Raw genomic sequence first — 27,612 nt, 5'->3', positions numbered from 1 at the left:
CTGTTGTGATGAGTTGATATGGTCGTCAGGCACATCCCAGTGGAACGGGTTATCATTCAATTTTCTACCATCTTGTTTTACCAAAGTATTAGCCCTGGCCATTTAGCCCTTTATTTTTGCCTCGCATTCTGCTAGCTTTAAATGTTCCTTGTATATCCTCGGCATCTGAACATGGCTCGCAAATTGGACGCTGTTTGAATGGTTATCCATCACTTTTGCGAAGTGCCGCCATGTATTTACAGGGTCTTATCATAGATTACTGTGGTTTTCGACTTTGCTGTTTGGTTTGGAAAATCTTGGATCCAGTTTCTATTCATTGATGTTCCTCGATGAATAACAATCCATTTTTGTGATGGATGATGAGGGGATTCGTTCCTCTTGAACAACGTTTGGGGATTCAAATCTCAGAACATGGTTTTCATGGATAGCCTGCCCTACTACTAAATTACCAAACGGGCTCGAATAATTGGTAACTAATTCGTCTCTATCTATCGTCTTGAGCGGCTGTTGATTTATCACTTCTCTATTCCATGTGTTGCATAAAGTAATCACAAGGTAAAGGTGGCCATGGTCTATGCATGAAAAGTTGAAGGTGCCATGGTTTTTTTTCTTTCTTGAACAATGGCGAAGGTGCTTTAAGATATAGACCATTTTGCTTTAGGACAAATTAAAAGTAGGATGTTAAAAATTATGAAGATTCGAGAGATGTGACGGCTGTGATCATGTTCTTTTGGATAAGCTTAGCTAGAGAGCATCTTGGGTGCTAACCATGGTCAATAATTGCAGGGAGTCCCGACTTTGGTTTAATCATGCTGCTTTCTGCCAGTGGACTATATAATATATATATTATCATGTCAAAGAAGATTTAAACGATGCTGCAACATCCCTTTCGATAATATTAATATTAATATTAATATTGGTAATAATAATAATAATTATGATGATAATATTAAGAACAACAACAATCAACATTCGGTAAGAATTAAGATTTAATGTTGGAATTGAAAATGTCCATGTTGTTGTTAGAAATTATATATCTGTGTGTCTTAAACTCTTTTAATATAGCGTGGGAGCTATTTTTAAGTCATTCCTTCCATCTGCCTACCTTGCTTCCACTATGCTTTGGATCATGCATTATTAGAGCTCTTAATTCCTTGCCCAGAAAATGGCAGTAAAATAGAGAGGTGCTGTTTTTTTTTTTTCTTTTCTAATATTCAAAAAACTAGTTCGAATATTCTTAATCATTCTTAATGATCACATTCTTAGTCTTAAACTTTGCAGTACAGGGCTCCACAAGAAAGTATTGAGAAATATTAAACCTAAATCTTATACGTCTGAGGTTGAACCACCTCTTATAGCTCATTAAGAAGTATTCTAGCATATATATATGCTTTTGAATCTCTCCGTTCTTGGTTAAAAATTAGAAAAAACTAAAATGCCTTCATTTTTATATATATATAATTTATTCTTGTGGTTATTTTCTCACTGGAACTATGAGACTGAAGCCATTGATGTTCAGGTCTTTGGCATCTTGATTGGCCTATTTACTATAAAAATAAATAAATAAATAAATTATGGTCTCCCCTTATATATACTCCCTTCAAAATCTTACTCATTGGATGACGTTGGTTTTGATTGTCAAACTCGGATTTACTCTTTAATATCTCATATTAAAGATTTAAAATTTGATTTTTATTACAATCACATTGAAATCTCAATTATTATATATATAAAAAAAACAATCACATTGAGAAATTAAAGACTTAAAGGGATATTTATACAAAATATTTTAATTATGAATTTATCATAAAATGTTTTTTTATGAAAGTTATACAATATTGCTAGGTAATACTATAATAATATAAAAAAATAATGGTAATGAAATAACGAAGATGGTGAAGTAATTATAGTAGTGAGAGTGATGAGCTAGGTGATAGTAATTATGGAAAAAAATACGAGAATATTAAAGATGATGATTATAGTGGTGAAATAAAAGGAGATGATCCTGAGTAAGAGGATTAGTGATAATTTTTAAAATAGTTATATGGTATTAGATTTGATTATTATTTGTAAAATATTTTAAGTAATTTTGTAAATCAAAAATATTTTTAATATAAACTGATTTCATAATTAATTTGTCTTTAAAACAATAAAGTATTTTACACTAATCAATATTTTAATAAATTATTTTACATAAAACAAACACAATAAATTAAATTATTTTACATAAAACAAAGTTTCCCTTGGTAAAAATTTATTTTGGCAAAGGAAAAATCTAAGTAAGAAAAAGGATAATTAAAATAGCGACTGGGACGTTGCTGGGGTAAAATAGGATACGAGAAGGACAAAAGGTAGACGACCAGAGATTCTTCATTATTTGCTCCCCACCATTTGCATATATGTATTACAGGTGGATAACCAGGCAAACCCTAATCCAACAGATCAAGCCATGAAAAAGAAGATGGATCCTCCTAATCCATTAATGAAGGGCCATGTGGAAACTGGCAAGGCCATCCTCCATTCTCACACTCTTTAAGGTTCCCTGTCTCGAACATAATGTGGGAGGAGAATCCCATTTTTAAGATACTTAAATTCTCTATAACCTTTTAGTTATACTGATCTCTTGTTGTTCTTCCATTTCCTTTATATAATAATCATTTGCTCACGACAACAACCGCAAGAACTTGGAATATAAACAATGAAGATTTCTGCAGATAGATTTATCCCATAAAAGATTTCTTTGTACAGATCATGATAAGACTGCTGTCATGGGACAAATGTGGTTGCAGAAATAACAAAGTTGTTTTGGACTTTAATTTGGTTAATGTGTGTGCTTCGCAATGTTACTGTCATAATATATATTGCTGTCTCCAAACCTTGGTTTTATTTCTTCATATTCTATATATATAAAAAAATCAACGAACATTTTAGCACAAGAAAAAAGAGAAATAGCGTTGAGTTTATGTCTCGTAGTAAATTAATAGATTTATTTTATATTTATATTTCTTAATTAATCAAACATGTTTTATGTTTCTTTATATATGCCTCCTTTTTTTTTTAAATATGTAACACTATAATTTGAATTATATATATAAAGAAACAATTAAAAAAAATCAAGAAGAATAAAAGTAAGTTTTATATAAAAAGAAAAATAATAATAATTGATGTACTCTTACCTTTTACCCACCAAAATCTCTTCGGTACAAAGGAACATGGAAACTTGAAACTATGGCCAGATCTTGGTAGAGAAATGGGGCCTTCTCTGACCCTCCGGGGCCGGCCAAGTTCAATTCTTGATTCAACCCTGTAACTTCTCATAATGACAGGAGAGTGACCACTGAATTCATGTTGTAGCACAAAATCATCAAGTATAAAGGCATTTTTTACACCAATCTATGCATAGAATTCCATTTCTTTTCATATGAACAAACATGGCTAACAATCAACAATGGCTGCTTCCAAGAAGCCAAAAGGCAACTCTACGATTACAAAGCGAATTAAGAAAATCAAAAGAGACACCCGGATAGTTTTAGCTCAAAAAATGACTGCTAAAAAGCCATTACCAAAGCAATAAAAGACAGCCGCAAACAAAACCGATCGAATTTAGACTGAAAAATAGTTGCTTATTTTGACAATATTATTGAGAATCATTAGGGTTTTCATCTCCACTGTCACTGCCTTGTGGCTGTTTTTCTTGATTATTTTGCTCTAGATCCATGCCCAAACCAACCCTACTACTGCTATAAGCATTCACACCACCAAATATCATCCCCATATTACTCTCTGACAGTCCTAATCCAAGCTGCTGATTAGCTCCCACTTGCTGCTGCACTATCATGGAACCAAGTTGGACTGGGTTCGAAACGCGGCCGCTGCCACCAAAATTCACTCTTTGCATTGATGTCACTCCAGCTGCTGCTCCTGCTGTAGGAAAAGTCCACATCTGGGGTTCTGTAACGGCAGCTGCTTGGGTGGCACCACCTCCGACCGGTAACATCCAGAATGTATTGCCACCATTTGTGGTTGCGGCCGGCCCAACTGCCCACATTGGAGTTGGCAGAATGTTTGTTGCTGGCCTAAAAGAACCAGCTGTTTCTTGATCTTGAACTCCAGTTCTTGATTTAGCAGAATTACTAGCTTCAATTGTTTCCGTGCTTTGTTGCTGTGTGGTTTCCTTAAAAAGATCTTCTCGAAAAGTCTTCCTCATGTAATTATCATCTGAAACAAGATTTTGAGGATACGACTGATGGTGGAATCCTAACATATGAGGGTTAGATGCCATAGCTCTTCGAGTTTCGTTGGCATCATTAGCATCATAGAAAGCTAATCCACTATGAAAAGAAAGAGGAGCTGATTTTGATGCAGGTGCTGAAATAGTAGCACCACTGCTACGTAAAGAAACATTCAAAGTGGAGAAATTGGCAGGAATTGTACCAGTACCAGTTGTAGCAATTATGGAAGGCTCAGCTTGCTGTAGTAACCACTCGATGGTTTCTCCATCAGATTTATGGCCTAATTCTCTTGTGAGCTGAAAGACACGTGCCGCACACATGGCTGGCATCCGGATGCGTCGGCCGCGGCCATCTACCTTGGTATGGCGGTCTTTTGATGGCCTCTTTATGGTGGATTTTGTAATGGTAGAATTGGAAGTTGAAGTGGAAGGATGGACACCAATTTGGCTAGATATGGAGCCCATAAATGGGCCCTGGCTAGTTGTTGTAGTAGAAGTAGACCCATGTTGTTGTTGAAGCTGTGATGATTGACTTCCAAGAGGGACTACTAATTGCAGTGAAGCTGCTACTGATTCCTCTTTTTGGCCATGGCGATCTTCGTCAGCACCACTGTTTCTTTGTTGGTTACGAGTATTTCTTTGTGGCTCCATTAATTCCATCTGGGGTGGTGCTTTCAACTCCAAGCAACCACCTCTTCTTCTTCCCAAAACCTAGACTACTTTCAATAATAATCGCCTGGTTCTATCTCATATTTTCTTCTTCTTCTTCTTCTTCTTCGAGTCACACCACTACTTCTGAAAACGAAAATAAGATTAAAAGAACACAAAAAAAGAGAGAAAGAACTTGTGGATTTCTTCTTGATCTTGTGAATTGTGATGTCTTGACGACTCTCTCTCTCTCTTTTTCTCTCACAAGACACAGCACAGCACAGCACAGCACTGATAGTCTGGTAGTGCGTGGGGATCTTCTTTTCTTCCTTGTGATTGACTGCTGTCCCTCTACAAAGAGAGAGAAACGAGAGCCAATAAAGCTAAAAAAGAATCAGTATAGCTGGGCCTGTAAGATTACAGTAATGGTGCCCCACCCGTGGGGTCTCTTTTTCTCCCTCTTCCTCCATAAAATGAGAGAGAGAGAGAGAGAGAGAGAGAGAGAGGAATGTTAGTACTCGTAGCAATAAGTAGGGCTTGGCTTCCAAGATTTCATATCTCAAAATCTTCACTGTTACACTATTTGAGAAGAAGGGGCTAAGGACTTTTTGGCATCATAGTGTTGAAAATTAAGCTGAGCAAAAAGGAAAAAAAAAAAAAAACATCTTAATCACTGATATATAGATAAAAGACACCACAAATAGGGGCCTTTTTCTTCTCTTATTAGCTTTTATTAACCTATCCATGATGATCCATCTTCTATCTTTTTGCTTTTTCTTGCCCATTTTTTTAGTTTTCTTGTTGATAATGACGATCATGATGACGTTAATGATCAACTCCAACAACCCATTTCCTCTTTTCTTTCCCTCGTTAAAAGACTTAATTGAGAGGTGTTGTGAAAAATCTACAGCAGAATATTACAATAGGAATAGGAATGATGCTAGAAAAAAAAATATAAGATTTAATGCAGTTTGATAATTTATTTATATTTATAGAAGTGATGATTTTTTATTTTTACTATATTAAAATAAAATTATAAAATATATATTTACAATAGACCTGTACAAAAAAATATTAATAATGTTTTTATAAAGGGTGTTTTTCTGCGCCCCTAACCTATTAATCATTCCTAATAACAAAATAAAAAATAAATTATATATATATATATATATATATATATGAGAAATGTGAAGTGAACTTGGCTGATAAGTTAAGTTGATGGAGATTAATTTATTTATTTTAAAATATAATATTTTAAAAATAATATCATTTAAAAAATTCTTAAATTCTTTTAATAACTTGTTTAAATCAGACTTCATTACCAGGTTAATCTGTCTAGCACATCTAGATCCTGTAACAGTGTTTCTTTCTCTATCTCTTACGTACTCACTCCAGCGTGTGCAATTCTGTGCAGTGAAAGTGTCAAGAAATGACAGTGATTTTCTTTTACAGGTGTGTGTGTGGGTACAGACAAAACACAACTTAAGTGTTTTTAATTGGAATTTTCAAAAATCTTAAATTTATTATTTTAAATTAATTTTTTTATATCTTATGTTAATGTCAATTTTTTTTAAAAAAATATATTATTTCAACGTTTTATTAAACCACTATCACTATTTCGAGGATCTCCAGAACGCATATACCTGAAGAAATTCACTCCAGGGTCCCCTCCCCTCCATAGCTTAAGCTCCCCCCTTCTCTCATCAATTTTTATTCAATTTTTGAGTTAGTCAATGATGACAAATAACCCTTCTTAAAATCTGCAGGTAGGTAGGTATTCATCGATGAACCCCATGGCTGATCTCCTGCCACTCAATTTTGAGGCTCTGGTAGAACCACACAGACCTCCTTTTCTTTCCTTTTCTTTTTCTGAAAATCAGGGAATTTGATTTTCAGTATACAGGTAAATTACACTAATTTTCCAAGGCACTTGTGATGAACTCTTTTGGAGAGAGAGGGATGCTGTTTTCCATGAATTTCTTTCATGGAAAAATGTCTTTTTTATGATGCCATGGGATCGTGGACCTCTTGTGTTTCCTCACATCTAACATGTAGCATCCTGTACTTATAACATGCTTGTGATTTTGTTGGAAATAGTACTTTTCGGACAAGAAACTTATTGAAATGATTCACCATTTTTATTAATAATTCTTCCTTGATAATGTCAAATCTACTCAATACCGCATTTTCTAATAGGAAAATTGTAGGAGTAGTTTTCCATTTTCAAAAGCAATACTTCTACTTTGGGTAAAACGATGTTTTCTATCTATACTATAGTGATCGGGTAAAACGTGAAAATCCACTCTTTAACATCCTTTTACTTTGTGTTTCATAACTTAAGTAACTTAGAATTTTGCAACTGAGTGCAGCTGCTAAATGTCTTCGTGTGAAGCAAAATCCATACTTCTCAAACCCTAAAATTAGATTGGCCCAGATGTAAACCAAAGTATTAATGTGATCTAATTAATGTAATCAATCTTAATCAATTGTAAAATAATTGAGATGTCCCAAGAACATCCACATATCTCCAACTCCTTGTAAGTATGGAATTCTTTTTCAGTACTGACTCTGCCTCATGATAGAATTCCTTTTCAAAGAAGGTGAATCAAGGAGAAAGTTTCCATTAAAGGAGGTCCGTAGTAAGAGCTTGGGAGGACAAGCAGCATGGCCATAATGGTGTCCATTCCAGAGGCAGAAGCTAGACAGCACAGCGAAGCCTCATCTAATGGACGATGACAACTCATCCCAGCACAGCCCCACTCCACAATACACTACAATTTCTTGTTCTCTCTTTTGCTTTTGCTTTTCTTTTGTTACATTTATTAGAAAATTCCTCCAGCCAAAACTTCTATATATAAGATATAAAAAAGTGTTTAGAAATATAATAATAATAATAATTTTTTAAAGTATTTTTATTTAAAAATATATCAAAATTATTTCTGATATCTTGATCACATTAAAATCATGATAAAATATAAATAAATAATTTTTTTTTGACAAAATAATTGTTGCATCGAACAGCTAAACACCCTTGTATAAAAGAGGAAACTAGACATCCGCCAGTCAACTCCGACATGACCCTGCTTTTCTTCTTCTAATATTTATATTTTTGGAGTATATTCGACAAAGTCAAGTAATCCAAGCTCCCCAACTTTTATATTCAACTTCTACATCGTGTATGGATACCTCATATTATGCAACACAATCCTCTTAACAAGATGAAAAAGAATCCAATTGCATCAATTTACACTTAAAGAATTCGATACAGGATCATTCATATATATATGCTAAAATTAAATTGTTGAACAATTAATATTATGTTTTGCATCGTATATTCCGTGGAAGACACGAAACTATCCACTAAAATAAGAGACAAATGGACTCTCTCTCTCTCTCTCTCTCTCTCTCTCTCTCTCTCTCTAGCTACATGTATACAAGGACCTGTGTGTACAAATCAAAGGTCACATATCTCTTTCTCCTAATGGAGAAAAAATTGTCTAGCTCTGATAAATAAGTTCTGTCTGGTAGCTTACAAACGGAGCAATAAGAGACGATGAAAATTTCACATGCTCCACGGTAAATTAATGTAGGAGTTTGATTTGATGAGAAAATGATTTTTATTTTATGGTTGCAATGCATGGATTATAAATTTTTTATTGTTTTAGTGATTTCTTTGCGTTACATATGCTCAGAAAAGAAAATAATCATTGAAAAAAAAGAAGAGGAGATATTTTGGGTATTGTTAGATCAGACATGTATCCCTCGTTGATTAACTATATACTCAGTGAAGACACAATTTCACTATTCATTTTCCTGCAATTCTTTGCTGTGTTGAAAACTACCACTTATTATTTTATTTTGCATAATATGTTTTAATTTTTTAGGCTAAATTTAACACATAGATAACGAGGGGAGTTTTTACTAGTGTTAATTCTGAAGAAGAGGATTCTTATTCATACCATAACTTATGTGGAATATTAATTGCACTGTCATCGTCTACTATTATCCGATGTATTATGTGATTAGAGATTATAGTAGAAATGACAAGAGCGTTTTCATCTGAAAAAGTCACTTCTTCTCTATTTTCAAGAGTAAAGGCTATTGGCTCGAGCTATTGAACCAGCGATCTAGTAGTGGTGAGGACTTATTTCCTATACTTTTTTTTTTTATTGTTAGAATCCCCACCTCCCCAATAGAGGTTCCCTTTAAGATTGCATTAATCTCAGGTAAAGTTGTAGCAAATTGATCATGGTCTTCTATTCAGGATGAAAATCCTTCTTTAGAAATTATCAAAAGGTAGCCCTTAAGTATCAGTCTTTTAATTATTATTTTTCAAGATATAATAGTCCTCTGTATCTTGTCCATTGTCTTTGTGAAAAAGGTAGTATGTTTTTAGATGTGCATATACTAGGAGGAGACTATATGAGCGAAGGATATCTGATAAACTCTTTACCTTGGATGGTTGCAAGGACTTTAGTGATGGAGGTATTCAATGGAGAAGCATATGCTACAGGATAACCCAAATGTTCCTTGAACGGTTTCTTTTAACTCCTGTTGGGATTATTATATCTTATAGGAGAGCAGTCTCGCTTGGGCAAACGACCTCATTTAGAGGATTTTTTGACTGTTTGTCTATGATAAAACGAGGAGGACCATGACGTAGCGTACTTGCCTCCTCTACTTGAATATGGCTCTCCATAGTTTGCTTCATCTTCAATAATCTTCTATCTGGTAGAGCATACAACTCTTTCTATAAGGTTTTTTCCCTCACCCAACTAATAAAGGCTTCTGAAGTTACCAGTTTGATTAAGTCTTCAACCTTAAGCATTTCCTCGTTGAATCCTTAGAGGTATGTCCTTGTAGACTCATCTTTTGCTTGGGTGATTCCAAAGAGTTTAGTGGAACTTGTTTCGGCTGAAATATGCCAAAAGTTTGGCATATAGGTCACTGAAGCTGACAACTAAACCTGATTATAGGTTATTGTATCATGTTTTTATTGAACCTTTAAAGGATGGGTTAAACAATTGAAGTAGGAAAGTCAAGCTTTTGCCAAAGGATAAGTCTTTCAAGTATCGACAACATTCCTTTTATCAAAGTATAGTACACTAATGAAGGTTTTCTTATAATATGTAAAAAAGAGGAAGAAACATTTTGACTCGATTGATCTTCAGATTGAGAAGAATCTCAGTTTGTTTACTGATTCTATCATCCTGAAAGACTACAGAAGTTAAGGCATAACTTCCTTGATCACTCACGAGCCGACTAGACTACCACAAAATACAAGGGTGAGATTTTATGTGCATTCGGATTTTGGTCACCCGAGAAGGGCTCTAGTCCCGTCTACAGAACGATCCCTAAAATGAGTTGAAAAAGAGTGGAACGTCAAGTGAAGACCAAAAAAGTAAGGTGCTCACCTCCTCCCTAAATGATAGGACAAGGGTGTTGCTCTACTCTGTATCTTTCTCCTGGGGAACCTTCCACCCTATCTTTTTATCCCGACAGGAGCATAGCTAGCTTCTTTTTGGTTAGCCATAGGGAGGATCTTGCATATGGCATGGTTGTCTTGAATGACTAGCTCCAGATTGCTCCACACATTTTATACATGTTCCCTGGGATCTATAAGTGGATTTTAGGACATCATAAATGGCATTGTTTGTGGGAAATACTTACAAAAAGTCATATATAACTTTATTGTTTAACTATTTTCCTTCATTATCGTTATCAATGGCAGATAATCAGGGCACTCTTGGAATAGGACAAGTTACTGATCTCCTTGCCATAATAGATACTCCAACCCTCACACGGTCAATCCTTCAACAACTTATGAAATAAAGATGGTTGAGGGGATATTTATACCCACTGAACCTTGTTCTTTTCAGAGAAGAGAATGATTGAAAAGTCATTTGCTTTTAGCGACATTAATAGGAGACAAATATATCTTACATATCATTAATGAGATAGTAAGTATGGTAGGTTTTTTAAGAGATATTATATACACTTACGAGTATAGGCATGTTAGTTTATCATGTTTTTAATACTTTTATTATAGAGGATCATCCACGATCAGGCATATAGTTTTAGAACTTGAAATGTTCAAGTATTTGGGTCTGACATGTTCGTCAGACTCACGTAACCTTGGGCTTAGCTGCCTTCTAAGCCTAAATGATTGTCTAGCCCAAATATTTTGGGTTTAACATACTTGTCAGACCCGTGTTACCTTGGAATTGACTGACTGTCAAACCCAAGTACTTTGGGTCTAACATGCTAGCCAAACCCGTGTTACCTTGGGCTTGGCTAACTGTCAAGCCCAAGTACTTTTAGTCTAGCATGCTCGCTAAACTCATGTTGTCTTAGACTTGATTTATTGTTAAGTTCAAGTTTTTTGAGTTTGATATGTTTGTTAAATTCATTTTATTTAAGATGATTTTTACAAGTCATTGTGCTTTTCACTGTCAAAAAAAGGTTCCATTACTGACTGAACATAGCAACCAAATTTCAGATAGAACTAGCTGCAAAATTGTTTCTATCGCTAATTCTCTGATGATGGAACAAAATTTCGTATCTGATTCCTTTGCTAATTAGCAACATAAATCTACAAAAAAAAATTATTTTTTTTTTGATAAATTAATCGGTGATTCTTTCAAGAATATTTTATATCCCTTCAAACAGTTTTTGAAATTTTGATTATTTTATAGTTTCTTGATTACTTTTTTTTATTAATAAATATTATGGTTAATTCTTTTGTTTGAGTCGGAATTATGTTGTTTTTGTTGTGGTTAGTTTTTTTTATAATCTCGTTGCTGTTATGATTTATTAAGAAAAGTGGTGATTTTGTTAATTTGTTTTGTTTATAATGATGGATTTTTTATTTTTTTTTAATTAATTTTGATAATGTGAAATACAAAAAAATAATAATTTTATATCAATAATAAAAAAAATCATTTTTTTATTTTTTAAAATTTAATTTAATTCAGATTTTATATTTTTAAAAAAATTGTTATTTCAATTAAGGAATAATTACTAAAGCAATTTTATTTTTTATATATAATATTTTATTTCATTTACCAACAAAATTACCAATGAAATTACCATTGGAATATAGTTTCCTACAAGTATTTTTCTATCCAAAACTCCTTCGTGACAGAATTCCTACGTTTTTCAGACGAATATTTTTCATAAAAAAATGCCAAATTTTCTAATGTTGTTTTTAAATAAAACTGTTGTGTACAATTTCAAGGGGAGTTTTATCTCCTCTTCAACGTTGGTTTTGGACTTGGGCTTACACATCATGGACGGTTCAACCTTAATCCAAATCTAACAATCGAGGACAAACGGTATTAGTGGTTTTCAGTTTTTAAAAGATTTAGAATTTGAATCTCTCCTTTATAACAAATTAAAAATAAAAATTAAAAATCAATAAAATATTGGTCTAGTAGTTAAGACATTACTATATCTTTACAAAGATGAGAACACAAGTTCGATATCCAGAAAGCACACTTATTAGAAGGAACAACCACAAACCATGCACAGGACTAGTCTTATCCTTGAAAATGATGTAAGGATACCCGATAAAAACCTCTATTAGCTTAGTATTGCTAATTTTATATATAGAAATTGACACGGGGTAAATTTCTCTTCAACAAAATTATTTCTCAACGCACACGGAAAAAAATGTTTCAATGCATTGTCAAATTGGATATTCTTAAGAAATTGAGAAACAATTATTTTTGAAGAAATTGATTTTTCAAAAACGTATTTATTTATGTTTGCAAGCAGGCAGAGCCAAATTGGAGACAGTAACTTATAATCGCGAAAGGACAGGAGACAAATTGGGCCAGCCTGATCTTACGTGGGCTAGTTTTTGGTTTGATAATAATAAACTCCACGTGAACAAGTTTAGAAAATGTCGGAAATTATGGATAACAATAAACTCCACGTGACCATGGGCTATAGATAAACAACCATGGTCTGGTCGATAGAGATATAGCACTCCGTCGGGTGAGTTGAGACAGGGTTTTTATGCATACTCATCATTGACCCGGAAAGTTTAAGATAATACATGCTTTCATCCGGTTCTTGATTGGGTCAAACTACTTAGAGCTTATATGGTATTTATGGTAGCGGTTGTTTTTTAAAGTAATTTTTATTTGGAAATGCATCAAAATAATGTTTTGTTTTAAAAAAATTATTTCTGATACCAGTACATTAAAATGATATGAAAATATCAAAAAATATTAATTTAAAAAAAATTAAAAATATTTTTAAAACATAGAAAACCACAAGCAGGCTCTTAGTTGCATGCGCTCTGTCTTTGGAAACTTTTCAATAATGTTCAACATAGTGACCTACCAACCCATGCTCCAACGTGGACCGACTTACAAAGTAAACCAAACGAGAATTTGATCGATGAGATCCAATTGATCTAGTGAGTCCACTTATAACTTAGTCTGTTCAATCAAAATCTAGTTTGATTTTAAAAAATAATTGATTTAATGTTTTTTATATAAAAAAGTATTGATATGATATTATTTTGATTTAACTCGGGTTCAACCATATTAGTTTGTGTAACTTGTGACCGGGAATATGGATCTGACTAGATTTAATAACTTTATTTTTTAGAATTTATATTTTTTATTTAATTGAATAATATTAAAAATATGAAGGAGAGAAATGTTTCCTTTTCCATCAAAATGGTCCTTATTTTTTTCATGTAATTTTTATTTTTGTTTTGACAAAGAAAATGGTATTTTTATTAGCAGAATAGTTTGAATAAAAAAAACAATAATAAGAAAAATCAATTCAGAAAACCTATAATGATTTCAACTAAAAAGGAAAAAGCAAATAGTTTTAATATGAACCGTACTTTCTTATTCACTCATTTCTTTTTTATTTTCACAAAAACCTTTTTTTTTTTTAGAAATATTATTTTTTAAGCAAAAACTTACTATGATAATGAAAGCAAGTATTAATTCAAAAATCATGAATTGATCATCTCTTCGTAACTATATAAAAAATGTAAAAATAATAAATTTGAAAAACAAGTTTAAAAAAATACAAGAAATAAAGAAATAAAAATGCAAGACAAATGGAACCTCGTATCTTTCTAAAAACCTTTTTCTTTTCTCTAGAAATCTTTTTACATTTACAACGTTTTACTGTCTCTTTCTAAAAGATGACAAGATATCTACTAACCACTTGTCTCCCTTAAAATTTTTTAATTTTTTAATGCAAATAACGCATTAAAAACTTGAGAGGTAATTAAAAAATTAATTTTTTAGTCAAGATTTTTACAAATAAAAATAATCTTAAATAAAATGAATTTAATAAATATATCAGATCTAAAAAACTTGATTTCAGCTAAACCTGAGGTAACAAACATGCCAGATTCCTAAATGAATAGATCTCAAGTATAACTGTATAAGGATAATCATACGACAAGAACATTAATCTAGCTCTACTGGGTGCTTAGCTAATCTCAAGGAGCAAATTAGTCTACTGCCCATGTTGCTGGCTAGGGATTCTAGTCATGCATGACTTCTGTTTGTTCGAGGGGCTTGTTCAAGCAACCCACTTAATTTTACTTCCCTATAACCTGATTTGTCATGATTAATGTAAGAAATCAGGAAGAGAAACCAACAATTTAATTCAATCCTACGTAATGTTATCCTCGTGCTGTCTGTTATCATGTATCGAATAAAGATTTGGCACATATATATATAGATGCTGTGCCCTCTTTACTCCATTTCTAGAGACTAGAGAGTTTCTGGTTTTTCTACTTCTGACTTCTGAGCATGCGTTGCCTCTCTTGAAATGAGCAAGAAATCAACTAGCAGGCATTTATAATCTTTCGAAAAAGGATATGATGTTTGACAGTTGAGTGCAGGCTATATACAGCAGATTTACCATGCATGAATATCACTCTTTACTTTGTTGGTTACTCCATGTTAGGATTCTTGATATCGACTTCTCCACTGCGCCTACTACCTCTTGAATTCCCAGCCAACAGGGAGTTCATGAGTTTCTGAATCATTTTGTCCAGAAACACATGGAAACAATTAAATCAAGATTAATTTATGATAATATCTCTGTGTGATTTGCTAATTTACAAACTTTTGCACTGTAGTAAACATGCATGGTCGATATATATATATCATCTTCTCTTGTGTTTTCGTTTATCCCGTCACACAATCAAGCCCGAGGAGACGCTTCGGACATGGCGTCGAGCATGTAGAAAAGGGCAAAAAGGACAAGAGAGAAAAAGGAAAAAGTTTTCTTCTTGTTCACGTGTTGTTTTTTACCCCATGTTTTTTTCACCTTCCAATCATGAGTTTGACTCCTATTACCCCCACCGTCTTTTTTAATTAAAATTAAATTAGTGCTAGATAGTGATTAATCATGAAATTTTCAAATATAAAGACTTTTACTTAAATAGTACATACTAGTCTCAGTGACTATAATTTGTCGTGTGCTAGAATTAATTTTTTTTTTTTATGGAAAACATAATGTTTAGGTTTTGAAAGGGAGTAAAAAAAATTACATAAAATTAACACTAGTCATGATAAATTTATAACCATATTAATTAAAACTGAGTTAATTTAGGATATCTTATTAAATTTAGTATCTAAATCATGTGATTAGAATAACCCGATAAAAACACTAAAAGAAATTATAAAGTTTTTTTTCTATAAAAAAACTCATGTTAACTTTTCAAACTCATGATCCGAGTCATTAAAAACTTTGAAGTTCAATTAAAAGAATTTGAAAGATGAAATTGAAAAAAAATTAATTTAGTTAAAAGAAAAAAAAATTTAAATGAGGTTTAAATTGACAAACTTATAAAAAAAATATTGTAATTAAATGGTGAAATTGAAAAGAATAATAACTTTTACAAAAAGATCAAGAAAAAAATAAAAATCAAAACAATGAGGATCAAATTGGGAAACATAATACCATTAATTTGAATTGAATGATGAAATTGTAGATAAAAAATATAAATCTAAATAATGAGAACAAAAAATATAATATTTAGTAAATTGAAATTCAATTATGAAATTAAAAACAAATAAAACTTTTATAAAAGCTTCAAAACAAAAATTGAGAAATAAAAAGAAAAAGAATTGAAGTTGAAATACCAACAACCAAGAGGGTCAAGCTGTAATTTTTTAAAGAGAAGAGAGAGAACAAGGGGAAAAAAGAGAAGGTCTGCCGATAATAAATTAACTGGACTGCTACCAGAGACATTTGTCAAACCAATAAAAAGAGGGTGTGATGACGTTTCTAATGACATGATAAAAATATATTTTTGGATACTAAAAGGCGCCACACACACTGCCTGAAGGGTGCGGACGTCTCCCACGAGTCCCCGAGTATGTCACACGCATATGTCTTTTTTTTTATTTAAATATAAAAGCACCACTAAGCTAACTTTCTAATTACAAAAAAAAAATTATAAAAAACTAAAAACTCCCCTGAACCTTGGGTTTTATTTTTTTATTTTAAGGGTATTTTTCATTATTCTACTATGCATTATAAGTGTTTATTATTTTTATATATGATCAAATACCAAATTACCCCTCAATTTAATTTTTAATAACAAAAAAGCCTTTGTGAAAATACAAAAATATCCCTTGATTTTTTTAAAATTTTTCTTCCAATGATATTATAGTAATTTTACTATGAAATCAAGATGAAAAAATATTAATTTATCTTGGTCAATTTAAAAATGACAAATGAACTTGAAAATGTTTTTGAACATAAAACTATTACACTGTTCTAGTAAATACTGTCGATCCAGAGGTACAATAATTTTTTGTTAATGTTAAACAATAATATAAAATTATTTTTTTAACTTTATCGATAACTTTATTATTATTATTTTGACCGAGTAATTCTTTGATATTTCCTTTCAACTATTTTTTATAGTTGCTCAGAACTTTGTCAATAAGTCATTCATTGAATCCAATGATTTCGATACGCAACAATATTGACGATACCCTTCTTCGATGACTTTCTGTGCGGCTATGGACTTCAATTATTGTTATAAGCCTAAGTAATGAAAAAAAAAAAAAAAAGAGGAAAGCTTCCTCAACGGTGTTGCTACTTATTCTTATTGATTTGATACCTTTTATGTCACAAGACTCACGAGTTTAGTTAGAACAAGTTTTTATAGCAATAAAAAAAATTATTAAACAATAACAATAATTATTATTATTATATATTTTTTTCTATAGGGTTTGCAACTCTTGGGAGGTCTATAAACCCAAATATAGATAAAAAAATATCCAAGCATGTAGGTATGTAGATCCCAGACGAGCAGGCCTGCAGACTCAGCTTGCCTGGTCTATAATCAGGCGCGTGGATCTGGCCTTAACGTCCAGGACATGACAACCCCAGTACCAGGTGTCTGCAACTTAAAACCTGCAGTCCACAATACCCCACTAAAATTTACACCGACCGTTTTTTTTCAAATCACCTCTTTAATGCTAAACGCATCCCAATAAAAAAACAACTTCATCCTTCCTTGCAATTTGTACAACTCTCTATAGTAAAAGTAGCTTTATCATTATACTACTTCAATTTATATTGTTTTGTATCTAGATAAAGAGTAACAGGAATAATTAGCTTTTTTAGTATAATTTATGTCAACTCAGTATAACTTTTGGACTGAGAAGTTTTATACGGAAGAATTGGAAGCAGGCTTTGCAACAGGTATCCAGCTTAGTAATGCTAACAATTTAGTGTTGAAAGTTCTTACTGCAAAAGCTGGATGCTGATTTACAGCCACAATAGGCAGCCAGGGAATTTCTTTATTTTCTCCCATGGACTCAAAATAGTGGAGGAGAGGAGGGGTTGGAATCCTTGATGAAGACTTGTGCGAATGTTTCACGCGCACAAGGCACTAGTTTTTCTCTTGAGTCCAGCCAATATCATTGGACTTGTAGGCATAAAATGAAAGGAGAGCAACAAAGAATACGATTCAGGTGAATCCAGGCAAAATTCTCTGACTACATTGGGTCCATCAAGAAGAACCTGAAGCTTTACTTTTTAAGTAAAATTATGGAATACGAGAAACTTGAATTCAGATTGAATTAATCGATTATCTTATTCTAATTTCAAAGTTGTGTTTAATTTAGTGTTCCATGATAATATATATATATATATATATATATATATATATACAAAGACAAAAATAAAAACATAAAATAAATTCGTGTCTCTGTAATAATTTTGACGTAAAAGATACAACAAAACAACATAAACATGGGACTCATCCCCATCAACACTGGCTCGTGAATGTGTTTTCATGTTCTCCAGCATCACTCATGAGGTTTTCAAGATTTTATCATTTGCAGTCCATCAAAGATTTGTATGGCATTTTCTTCCTTTGCATCATGTCGTGTTACGACCACAAGTAAAATCAGTAAATCTTTTTGACGGAAAACTATCAAAAGAAAGCCATTTTTATGCATGCAGCCCTTGCATATCCCGAATAAAATACTTGAGCATATGCAGATACATAACTACAAAATGTTGTCCAAAAAAGAAATTGTTGCTGAGTTTAGCGTCTATAATGAAATGAACAGAGATGTTTTGCACAGCAAGGGTGCATCAAATTTGAATTCAAAAGTCTGTATATCATGTAACTTTTTCCAGTGTCGTGCAGTGGAAAGTCCTTGATTAACAATCAACACAAATCTTGCTCCATTTTTATTGTCAAACGTCCTTAATATAAATCAATTATGCCACTTCCAATATGCCATTCAAAATGTTTGCAACACAAACAGCAGAATGTATCGCTTATTAGAAAAGCAGGGCATGGTCTTAGCAGAAACTATTGTACAGAAAACCGAAAGTTTGATCAAACCTACAAGGGCAAAATGCCAAAGAATGGTGCTGTAATGAAACCCCACATTTCTTGCCTTCTGTGGTGTTTACCTCTTCTTCTTCTTCTTTTTATATCCTTCGCTTGAATGCCCTCTTTAACAAGTCCAAGAAGATGATCTCTTGAGCACAGGATTCATTTGCTTGTCCTCTTCCAAAGAAATCATCCCCAAGTGTGAAGGGTCCTCCAGCATCATCTTTGCCACCAAGTATCCAGCAATTGACCATGTCTGATATTTCCTTGCCTGTTTACCAATGTATCTGCCAAGTTTCCCATCATAATATTCCGGCCAGCTGTCTTTCAGTAGACGGGTCTCAGCAAGATCAATCGCTTTTCTTGCAATTTGGGGTCGTCCCGTTTTGATGCACGCAGCAGTCAGCAACCATAAAAGCACTGAAAGGAAAAGGAAAAAAAATATATGGTGCAAAACAAAAGGACATGTTATGTACACACACACTATTTATTCTCTGCATATTATGTGAGAAAGACTTTCAAAATTCAGTTAAGAGAAACAGAAATAACAAACTGAAAGAAGTGTCATTGCTAAAATTTTTAAAGGAAGAGATTGGAGGCTTTTAGCTCATGAAAACGAGGAAGGAAATAGACTGGGCAGTGCCATTTATAGTAACTTGAATTCAGCTCCATTACACTCGTGTCTAAATCATTACAGTGAATGAGTGAGCAGCTCATCCTACTATTGGAAATTTGTTTACTGTATGCCCTTATGAACATATAAATTTATCTAACACAACCAATGCAGGCTACTTGCATGATCTCAGTATCCTTGATACTTAGGCACTTCTCAAATCTTATTATTGTTATTATTATTCAGGAGACTGCTCTATGTTGCAGGGATAAAAGCGAAAGAATAAGAAAATTACCAGTGCATGATAATGCAGGCAGAGCTTCTCAATAATTTACAATTTATGCATGCACTTCGGTCATGTTATTAATATTCAAAAAGCTGAGGACTTCATGGATCTATAAATTAGTGCAATCTGAGGATCACTGAAAGAAGATCACAGTCTGGGTAAAACTATCTCAGCATCTTATTAGTTTCCAGTTCCCACTTCCAGCACAATATCTATAAATGCAAAAAGTCTTCAGTATAACTAAATTGAATAATAGTAAAAGCAAAGGGGATACTGAATGCCATACTGTAGAACCAGCCTGATAACCTAGACCATATGATTGGTTCTCTCTCTTTACTAGCTTCTAAATTTAAAATACAATTAAGGTTTGAGATTCAGATTCAGCCTTGTAAAACCAAATATAGTCAATGAATCTAAAAAAGTATGACAGAAGGACTCCTTATGGAAGGACATATTTATTAATTGATATACGTTAGTCACGAAAGAGAGTAGTAATCAATTAAACAGACAGAACAAGGAACAGACCTGGCCAAGATCCTCCATTATGATAGCTCCATCTAGTATTCTTGGGATCGCAACCAGTTACAATTCGCCATTCATGACTTTCTATTGCAGGATAAGCTATTTTTAGAGGCATTTCTCCCACTAGCTCCTCCCAGCGAGCTTCAATGAGATCCATGATAGCCATTGCTTGTTCATGAGTTGCAAGAGAAGACAGGATGGCAATGCAATTTCCTAAAGCAAACCATCTAAAATCCATCCTTGCGGGACTAACATTGCCAATAAAGTAGCCTCCACGAGTTGGCATGAAATCAAATACCCAATCTGGGATTGAATCAGGAATAACATTGAACTTATTTACAGCAGTGTGAGAGTACTCCTCAGTCTTATATCTGTATATGTCATTCAGTTGTTGAAAGTCAAGCCAGAAGTAACTCCGCATGTGATAGCTCAAGGCATGCAAACGTTTCACAATTCTCTCAATACATTCTTTTCCTTCTTCGTCGTGTTTCAACAATGAGCAAGCACTTCTCAATGCCATGAAAAAAAGTGCTTGAATTTCAATAGGATAACCATAGATGCCCTGCAAATAAATCAATGCAGCTTGAACATGTAACAAGCTTGAACTTATCAAAACCCTATGAGGAAAACAGAACAACCTACAAGAGAAATTATACAATACTAAGAATTTTAATGTAGGAGTGCATGCACACGAGTGGTTGAGGGTGAAATGGAAACTAGATTATGATAATTTGGCCTCTATGCGAGTTATTGTTACAAGGAAGATATCAAAGCACCATCAATGACTGGATGGAGTTGATTCAAGCAGAATGGTAGTCAATCCATGGAAATAGCAGATGAAAAGTGTGAATGCTCATGAGAAAAACTAAGCCCACATTCACATAGAATGACAATTTCTTCCTTTTATTTTTTGTAATCAGTATTGATATTACTCTATGTTTGATTATTTGACTGCATTTGTCTATAAAGAGAATACAGAAAGATGGCATCATCCGTTGTCTTAAAGCAAAGCTGGAAGGAAACAAAGAGTTAATTTCAAAGTGCTTCTGGACTGCATATGACTTTATTTTACTAAGAAATTGAAAATTGTGATATGATAAGCATGCTACATGATAATACAAACTGGAAAAAAAAAAAAAAAAAACAGATCCAGCTCTACATGATTGCATGCAGTACTTCACATTAAACAAAACAGGATACTTAGACTTTAGGGAACTTCCTAGGCTGCAGGAGCTTAATCAACACAAGCTATGTACGCTCCATTAGCATTTAACCAATGCCAAAAGGGTTTGGTGTATGTAACAGGGTGTTTAAATTTCACACATGCTCCATATGAAATCATAAACAGTAAGTTAATTTTAGGTTATGTTTAACTCCTTTATATTAATCGTTTGCAATTCTCCCAAAAATTCCCCTCCTGTTTAAAGAAAGGGGATGGATAGAAACAAGTAATTGATAGCTAAAACAAAGGTGGTGCACCCAGCTACCAGTTTCATCAATGTATTATGTGTCTCATGTCTACTACTTGTTGGAGTTTGCTGGTTAGAAAAAAGACTATTTCAAGAAGTAAAGTAATTGTTCAAAAACAGAGTGATGCTCCAATTTTCTGGAAAGTTTCAGAAAACAGAAACACTGGAACTTCTTTTTCAAATGCAATATTTCTCTGTCTAGAAAACTGAAAAACTAGTTTTTCAGTTTTTTAAATTTATACTGAGTTTTGAAAGAATATTTAGAGGTTCCCCACAACTTTTCTTTACAAGTTTTCCATTGTTTTTCAAATGAAGAAAAGACAAGCAATACAATTTTTTCTTTTATATAAGCACTTTTTAGCAAAGTAAAATATTTTTTTTTTACATTTTCATATTTAGTTAGTGTAATAAATTTACCTTTTATTATAGATCTAATACAAAGATTATTTTTGAGTTAATAATGTAACTTTTTCATGATAATTTTTAATTTAAATAAAATAAAATTAATATTCTACAATTAGATTATCACAAATACAAAAGATTATCACAAATACAAAATATTAAGATGACTATTAAAAATTATGGTTCTGACTTTTTTTTATAAAAAAAAAACAGTTGTAATCTTGATGTATTTCTTGTTTTTTTTTTTTCTGGTTCTAAGACTAGTTCTGGCGACCAACTTGTTTTTCTTAAATTGTCTTTCATTATTGAGAAAGGGTAATGAAGATAAAATACAACCTTATTTTCACCCGTCTAGATAATATGTTTCCTTGTTCACTAATATAAAAAAGTCATTTTTGTTCTCAACATATGAATACATTTTCCAATTTTACATTGGAAAAGGAAAACTTAAAAGGAGAAGTAAAAGAGAACTCCAAATGGAAAAGGAAAATATCTTTCTGTTAATGAACAAACCAACTTGGCCTAATGACTACAATTTTGAGAATGAATTAATTGGAATCTTCACCATTCTTTCAGAAGAAATCAAATCAGTTGATCTCTAAAGGCATTTAGTGTTGCATAATAGTAATTAACAACAACAGTCATATACATACACATGGGAAGGGATGAAGAAAGAGACATGAGGAAAACTTACCATTCTGCGATCAATCATAGAGCATCCATCAGCACATAGAAGGGTAGGGAAAGTATCAAACCCCTCTGACAGGCACAACGTCAATATGAGCCTCATTCCTTTCTGGCACTCTGGAGTTTCTGCTAGAGATAAATCTCCAGTAGACTTTGTATATGCTCGGAGCAGAATGATCCACCAAAAACCAGAGTCCACTGGAGCAACTCTTCCAATTGCGCTCTCACCAAAATCTGCAACCAGAGAGTCTGTTTTTCGAATAGGATCATGAAGAACTTTAAAGCTGGCTGGCATTGCCCCTTCACCAAGCTTGAATCGATCTATTCTCTTTTCCCATCCTTGGAGATGTAGTGTCTTCAGAAGGAATTGCTTGACTATTTCAGGCTCACCATTCATCAGAAAAGCTAGGGCACTGGGTACAAAGTCTCGTACAAAAACCTGGACAAAAGACCTCAAGAAAATCATATAAATGATACTAAATTCATACCCCTGACAAATGCATACGATCACATTGCAACTGCCTTCTATTTGGAGAAGTTAGAAGCACGGGATTTATGAAATTTCCAATACATCATTTGCCAAAAACTAATGGCTCTTATCAGAGGATTTAGTTTTCAATTTATCACATGATCAAATTCCTGCCTTACTTTACTCTGTACTTCCACCTAAGGCATTCTTCAAACATTATCAGCTCATATGTTTAATGAATTTACATGCAGAGCAAATATAAGGCGACCATTTCCCTCACTTTGAACATAATTTACAACTTAATGAGATCCTTAGTATCATTGATTCCCAACCCCTAATGGGATTACCATCATCAGCTCAAAGCATTTATTTAAGCTTATTAAATGCTTAGTATAGAGCCTCCTCTCTTTGTGATGCATAAAATTAGCAAGATACAGTAACACCATATAAAGACAATCTATCAAGTATCATAACATATTAACCATAGAAACAAATTAAACCAATTAGAAACATCCCAATGCCTGATGCTCCATTAATGACACAGAAAACCAACAAAACCATACAGAGAATTCCACATTTGGTAAAAAAGAATTACCTGATCATAGTTCAAGACCTCCTCTGAGGCATGGTCATACGCGGCAATAGTACCAACCGGTTGGCCTCTGAAGAAAACTAAAGACCGCCGTAGAGCCTCCCATGCATCAGCCACCATTGGGTGAGGATCAAACGAGTTGCGAGCAGATGAGGCTGGAGTGTCAAACCCGGACCTTCCACCAGGTGAATTCGTGGTCTCAAAGTTATCAATTCCTCTTGCAAGCCCGATCGAGAGCTCGCTAAGAGACCTCTCATCAAATGATCTCTGCCTCTCTATGTTCAACTTTGGCTTGTCAGGGAGGCGAGAGAAATCAATATCATCCGTTTCGGATATTGACCACACTGAGCTCCCATTCATAAGCCCCACCGTTTCTTTAGTCGCATCCATTTGTTTTTCTCTTTCAATACTTGATTGCTACAGAAAATGCTTTGTTTCTATCACCAAATGCAAAACAAGAATCACCATCTTTAGAACATAAACATTCAACAGCCAACATACGAAGATATTATTTAACAATCACACAGAAATATCATCAACAGGAAAGTAAAAACCAGAAATTAAAACTTGGAAAGCTCAAAATGGAAAATGCAACATGCTATAAACTCTATTTATAAGAAAAATTTAAAACCTCTTATCCATTTAAATATACTCCAATAATTAACACTTATCCCTTTTTAGCTTTATAGACATTGAATGGGCTAAGAGGGAGAAGAAGAAATTTGAGACTTGTAAAACTTAACCAGTTCTCTTATGTCTCACCTAACTTCATAGGATTTTTTAAAAAAAAAAAAGAACGAAAAACTAAACCATTAAAGACCAATTTAAACAATACAGAAAGCTACAAGGCATAAAAAAAAATTGGAAAACAAAAGTACTTTTTTTGTAATTTTACACAAAACACATACATTACACTTAAATTTCAATTACATTTTCCATTAAAATCCAGAAACGAAAACTTGAAAACCAACAGCAGTAGATCAAGATCCACAAAATATCAAAATAACGGAAGACAAAGACTTTTACTATCTTAAAATAAAAGACCACTTCATGTAAAAATTTAAACAAAAAAAGAGTCAAAATTGAGAGTTTCAACAAAGAAAGCAACAAAATTGAGAGACAAAAACCCAGATCTAAAGACCTTCAAAGAAATGCTTCTCTTTAATATCTGCACAGAAAAAGAGACAAACAAAGAAAAAAGGAAAGACTCGAAGAAGAGAAAAACCTTCGCAATGAGAAAATGACTGGTGGAAAATCTCTCCGGCGACGGCAATTTCGCCGGCGAACGGTCGGTGAAGAGAGAAAGAAAAGGAGAAGACACGAGTAGGAGAGAGAGATATCGTTGAAAGAAAGAAAGAGGAGCTTGCCTGCAAGAGCTCATTTTTATAGCTAGAGAGAGAGAGGGACGGGGACCTCCAAGGTTTTTCTGTAAGAAAGGAGACCGGTAATGGCCGGTTAACAGGGCACAGGGATAAATTGGTGCTGATTCGACGGTCTGACGTGGACAACACGACAGCGTTTAGTTTTATGTCCTGATTTTCATGAGGAAGTATTGGATTTTCCACTGGCCACTTGTTTTATCGGTTTCTGTGTGGGGATGTTGGTGCCCAATTGTTCATTGGTGTCATATGATAAGTGTCTACTAGTGTGTTGTTGATATTATTTTTTTTATTTTTTTATATAAAATATTAAAATTAAAAAATTATATATATAAAAAAGTTAAAATTAAAAAGAAGTTCAATATTTTTTAAATGTTCGGTTCAACCGTAATTCAAAAACATCTCTTGGAACTAATTTAATATTAAAATAATATTTGAAAATGTGATTAAAATTATGTTTTAAAAAGAAATTTTAAAAAAAATTATATTTTTATGTTTTCAAATTATTTTTGATGTATTGATATTAAAAATTATTTTAAAAAATAAAAATTAAGAACGCGGTTGAAATCATGTTTTCTAGAAATTTAAAATTTATTTTTTATTTAAAATTAATTTTTATATATATATTTAGATTTTATATAAGCTAATATTAAAAATAATTATTAAAAATAAAAAAAATTATTTTAATATATTTTTAAATAAAAAATCCTTTAAATTATAATCATTATTAACCCCAATTTGGGAAGTGATTGATTAAAGTAAGTATTATAAATTTGGTGATGGCTCGTGTGAGTTGTGACAGATTTAGTTAATCTACGTGTCCATGTCCAGTTTTTAACTGTCTTGGATTGTTCAGTTGCAACTTGTTATAACAGTTATCAAGGGCAGGGTGGGTTTGGAATTATGATAGTTGTTAAGGTGATAGAGTTTAAAGTGTTTTTTTATTTAAAAATATATTAAAATATAATTTTTTTATTTTTAAAAAATTATTTTTAATATTAACATATCAAAATGAGGTGAAAACATAAAAAATTATTTATATAAAAAAATTTAAAAAAACATGATTTACACGGCATTCGTAATCACAACCTAAATCCAGCCGCCTTGATTAACAATAAAACACGAATTATTGTATATGTGGGCCCATTAAAAATGTTGTTTTGTTAGAAGCAGCTCTCAGCTGCTTTTCACGCGTCCGTATTTAATGTCCAGGTGAATTAATTCACCTCGACACTGTTCACTTCAAGAGTGAACAATACCCTTGAAGTGAACAGTGCTATTCACTTGGCATTGTTCATAGTAAAAAAAAATATATTTTTTTATTCAAAAAATTAGAAAGAAATTGCTTGGTGACGTAACAAAAAATTTAGTTTTTGTTATTGCGCGCTTAAGAAACCATAGAAAATATAGTTCTTGTTTGGTAGATTTTGTACGTGATGAAATTGCACATAGTTTAATAGAATAATAAAAAATATTTGATATCAATATTATTTATTTTATGATATAATAACAGTAGTTAAATCTACAATATTTAAATTAAAAACCATCAATATATATATATATATATATATATATATATAACCTCAATTTGAAAAGCATTCTTTTAATTAAATACATTAAACTACTTTTTGTTCAACCTCAATTTCAACCACAGTTTTAACCAAATATATATTTTTTCAAACCAGTCTCAACTAAAAGCACTTTTTATAAAATAATTTTTTTCAAATTACAGCCACAACAGTTACCATATTACCATACACAATTAGCTAAATTCAGAATCAGAAGTTTAAATTTTCAGTTAAACTGAACATTGATATATACAGTTTTTATAATTCAAGTTTTTATAAGTTAACTTTCCAGTCAGCTCTACTTCTCATTAGTTTATCTTAGAAAATCATTTTTGAATTCGCTCAAGTTTATTGGTTTTTTTTAATTAAAAAAAAGTTATTTAATAAGTTTTAATAGCTAGTATCATTTGTTAAATGTCAAATTAGAGTTTTAATGTAGATATTTAAATTCATGATATTTAATAAATTTTTTTATCTGGTTTAATTTGTTAAATGTTAAATTGAAGTCCTAACATAGATAGATTAACATTAACTAACTCCTCATTTATTTTTACAGTTGAAAAATGTTTTTGTAGAAATTTAAATATTTTTTATTTTAAATTAATTTTTTATTATTTTGATATGCTGATATTTAAAATGAATTTTAAAAAATAAAAAATAAATCTTATTTTGATGTATTTATAAATAAAAAAACACTTTAAAAACAACTATTAACACATAAACCAATATATTTATAACATTTGAGATCCTTTGAAAGGAATGAACATTGAAGTGCAATTCATTAAATAAATCTATAAAAAATAATTTGGATAGGGTGAAAAGGTGACTTGATATATTTATAAAATTTGAGATTTTTTTTAATGAAAATTAATATCAATTGAAACACAATTC

At 32.2% G+C, this 27,612-nt stretch overlaps 2 protein-coding genes across 3 annotated transcripts; both read right to left on the bottom strand.

Annotated features, from left to right (window-relative positions):
* Nucleotides 1-3,396: 3,396 nt before the first annotated feature.
* On the bottom strand, nt 3,397-5,354 carry LOC133706350 (transcription factor TCP23-like). Its single transcript, XM_062131870.1, has one exon. It carries the CDS (start codon nt 4,889-4,891, stop codon nt 3,638-3,640), a length of 1,254 nt encoding a protein of 417 aa, XP_061987854.1. The 5' UTR covers nt 4,892-5,354; the 3' UTR covers nt 3,397-3,637.
* A 13,202-nt stretch (nt 5,355-18,556) lies between these two features.
* On the bottom strand, nt 18,557-25,279 carry LOC133668400 (probable alkaline/neutral invertase D). 2 transcript variants are annotated; one of them, XM_062088214.1, is made up of 5 exons: nt 25,142-25,279; nt 23,778-24,211; nt 22,721-23,152; nt 20,159-20,717; nt 18,557-19,154 (listed from the first exon to the last, which is right to left on the bottom strand). In XM_062088214.1, exons 2-5 carry the CDS (start codon nt 24,162-24,164, stop codon nt 18,859-18,861), a joined length of 1,674 nt encoding a protein of 557 aa, XP_061944198.1. In that variant the 5' UTR covers nt 24,165-24,211; nt 25,142-25,279; the 3' UTR covers nt 18,557-18,858. The 2 variants fall into 2 exon arrangements, with proteins under 2 accessions (XP_061944198.1, XP_061944197.1); XM_062088213.1 differs by lacking the exon at nt 25,142-25,279 and adding an exon at nt 25,000-25,135.
* Between the last annotated feature and the right edge of the window lie 2,333 nt (nt 25,280-27,612).

Source organism: Populus nigra, chromosome 11, assembly GCF_951802175.1.
Source record: "Populus nigra chromosome 11, ddPopNigr1.1, whole genome shotgun sequence".
Taxonomy (NCBI): Eukaryota; Viridiplantae; Streptophyta; class Magnoliopsida; order Malpighiales; family Salicaceae; genus Populus; species Populus nigra.
The sequence above is the reverse complement of the archived record's forward strand: the minus strand, read 5'-3'. Positions and strand labels throughout refer to the sequence as shown.

Bases quoted from the DNA above. Each gene is read 5' to 3' on its own strand.
- LOC133668400 (XM_062088214.1), bottom strand. From the start codon at position 24,164: ATGGATGCGACTAAAGAAACGGTGGGGCTTATGAATGGGAGCTCAGTG. The intron at 23,153-23,777 runs GTAATTCTTTTT...TCTTTTGTCCAG, and splicing joins AGGTCTTGAACTATGATCAG to GTTTTTGTACGAGACTTTGT. The intron at 20,718-22,720 runs GTAAGTTTTCCT...ATTTATTTGCAG, and splicing joins CTATGATTGATCGCAGAATG to GGCATCTATGGTTATCCTAT.
- LOC133706350 (XM_062131870.1), bottom strand. From the start codon at position 4,891: ATGGAATTAATGGAGCCACAAAGAAATACTCGTAACCAACAAAGAAAC.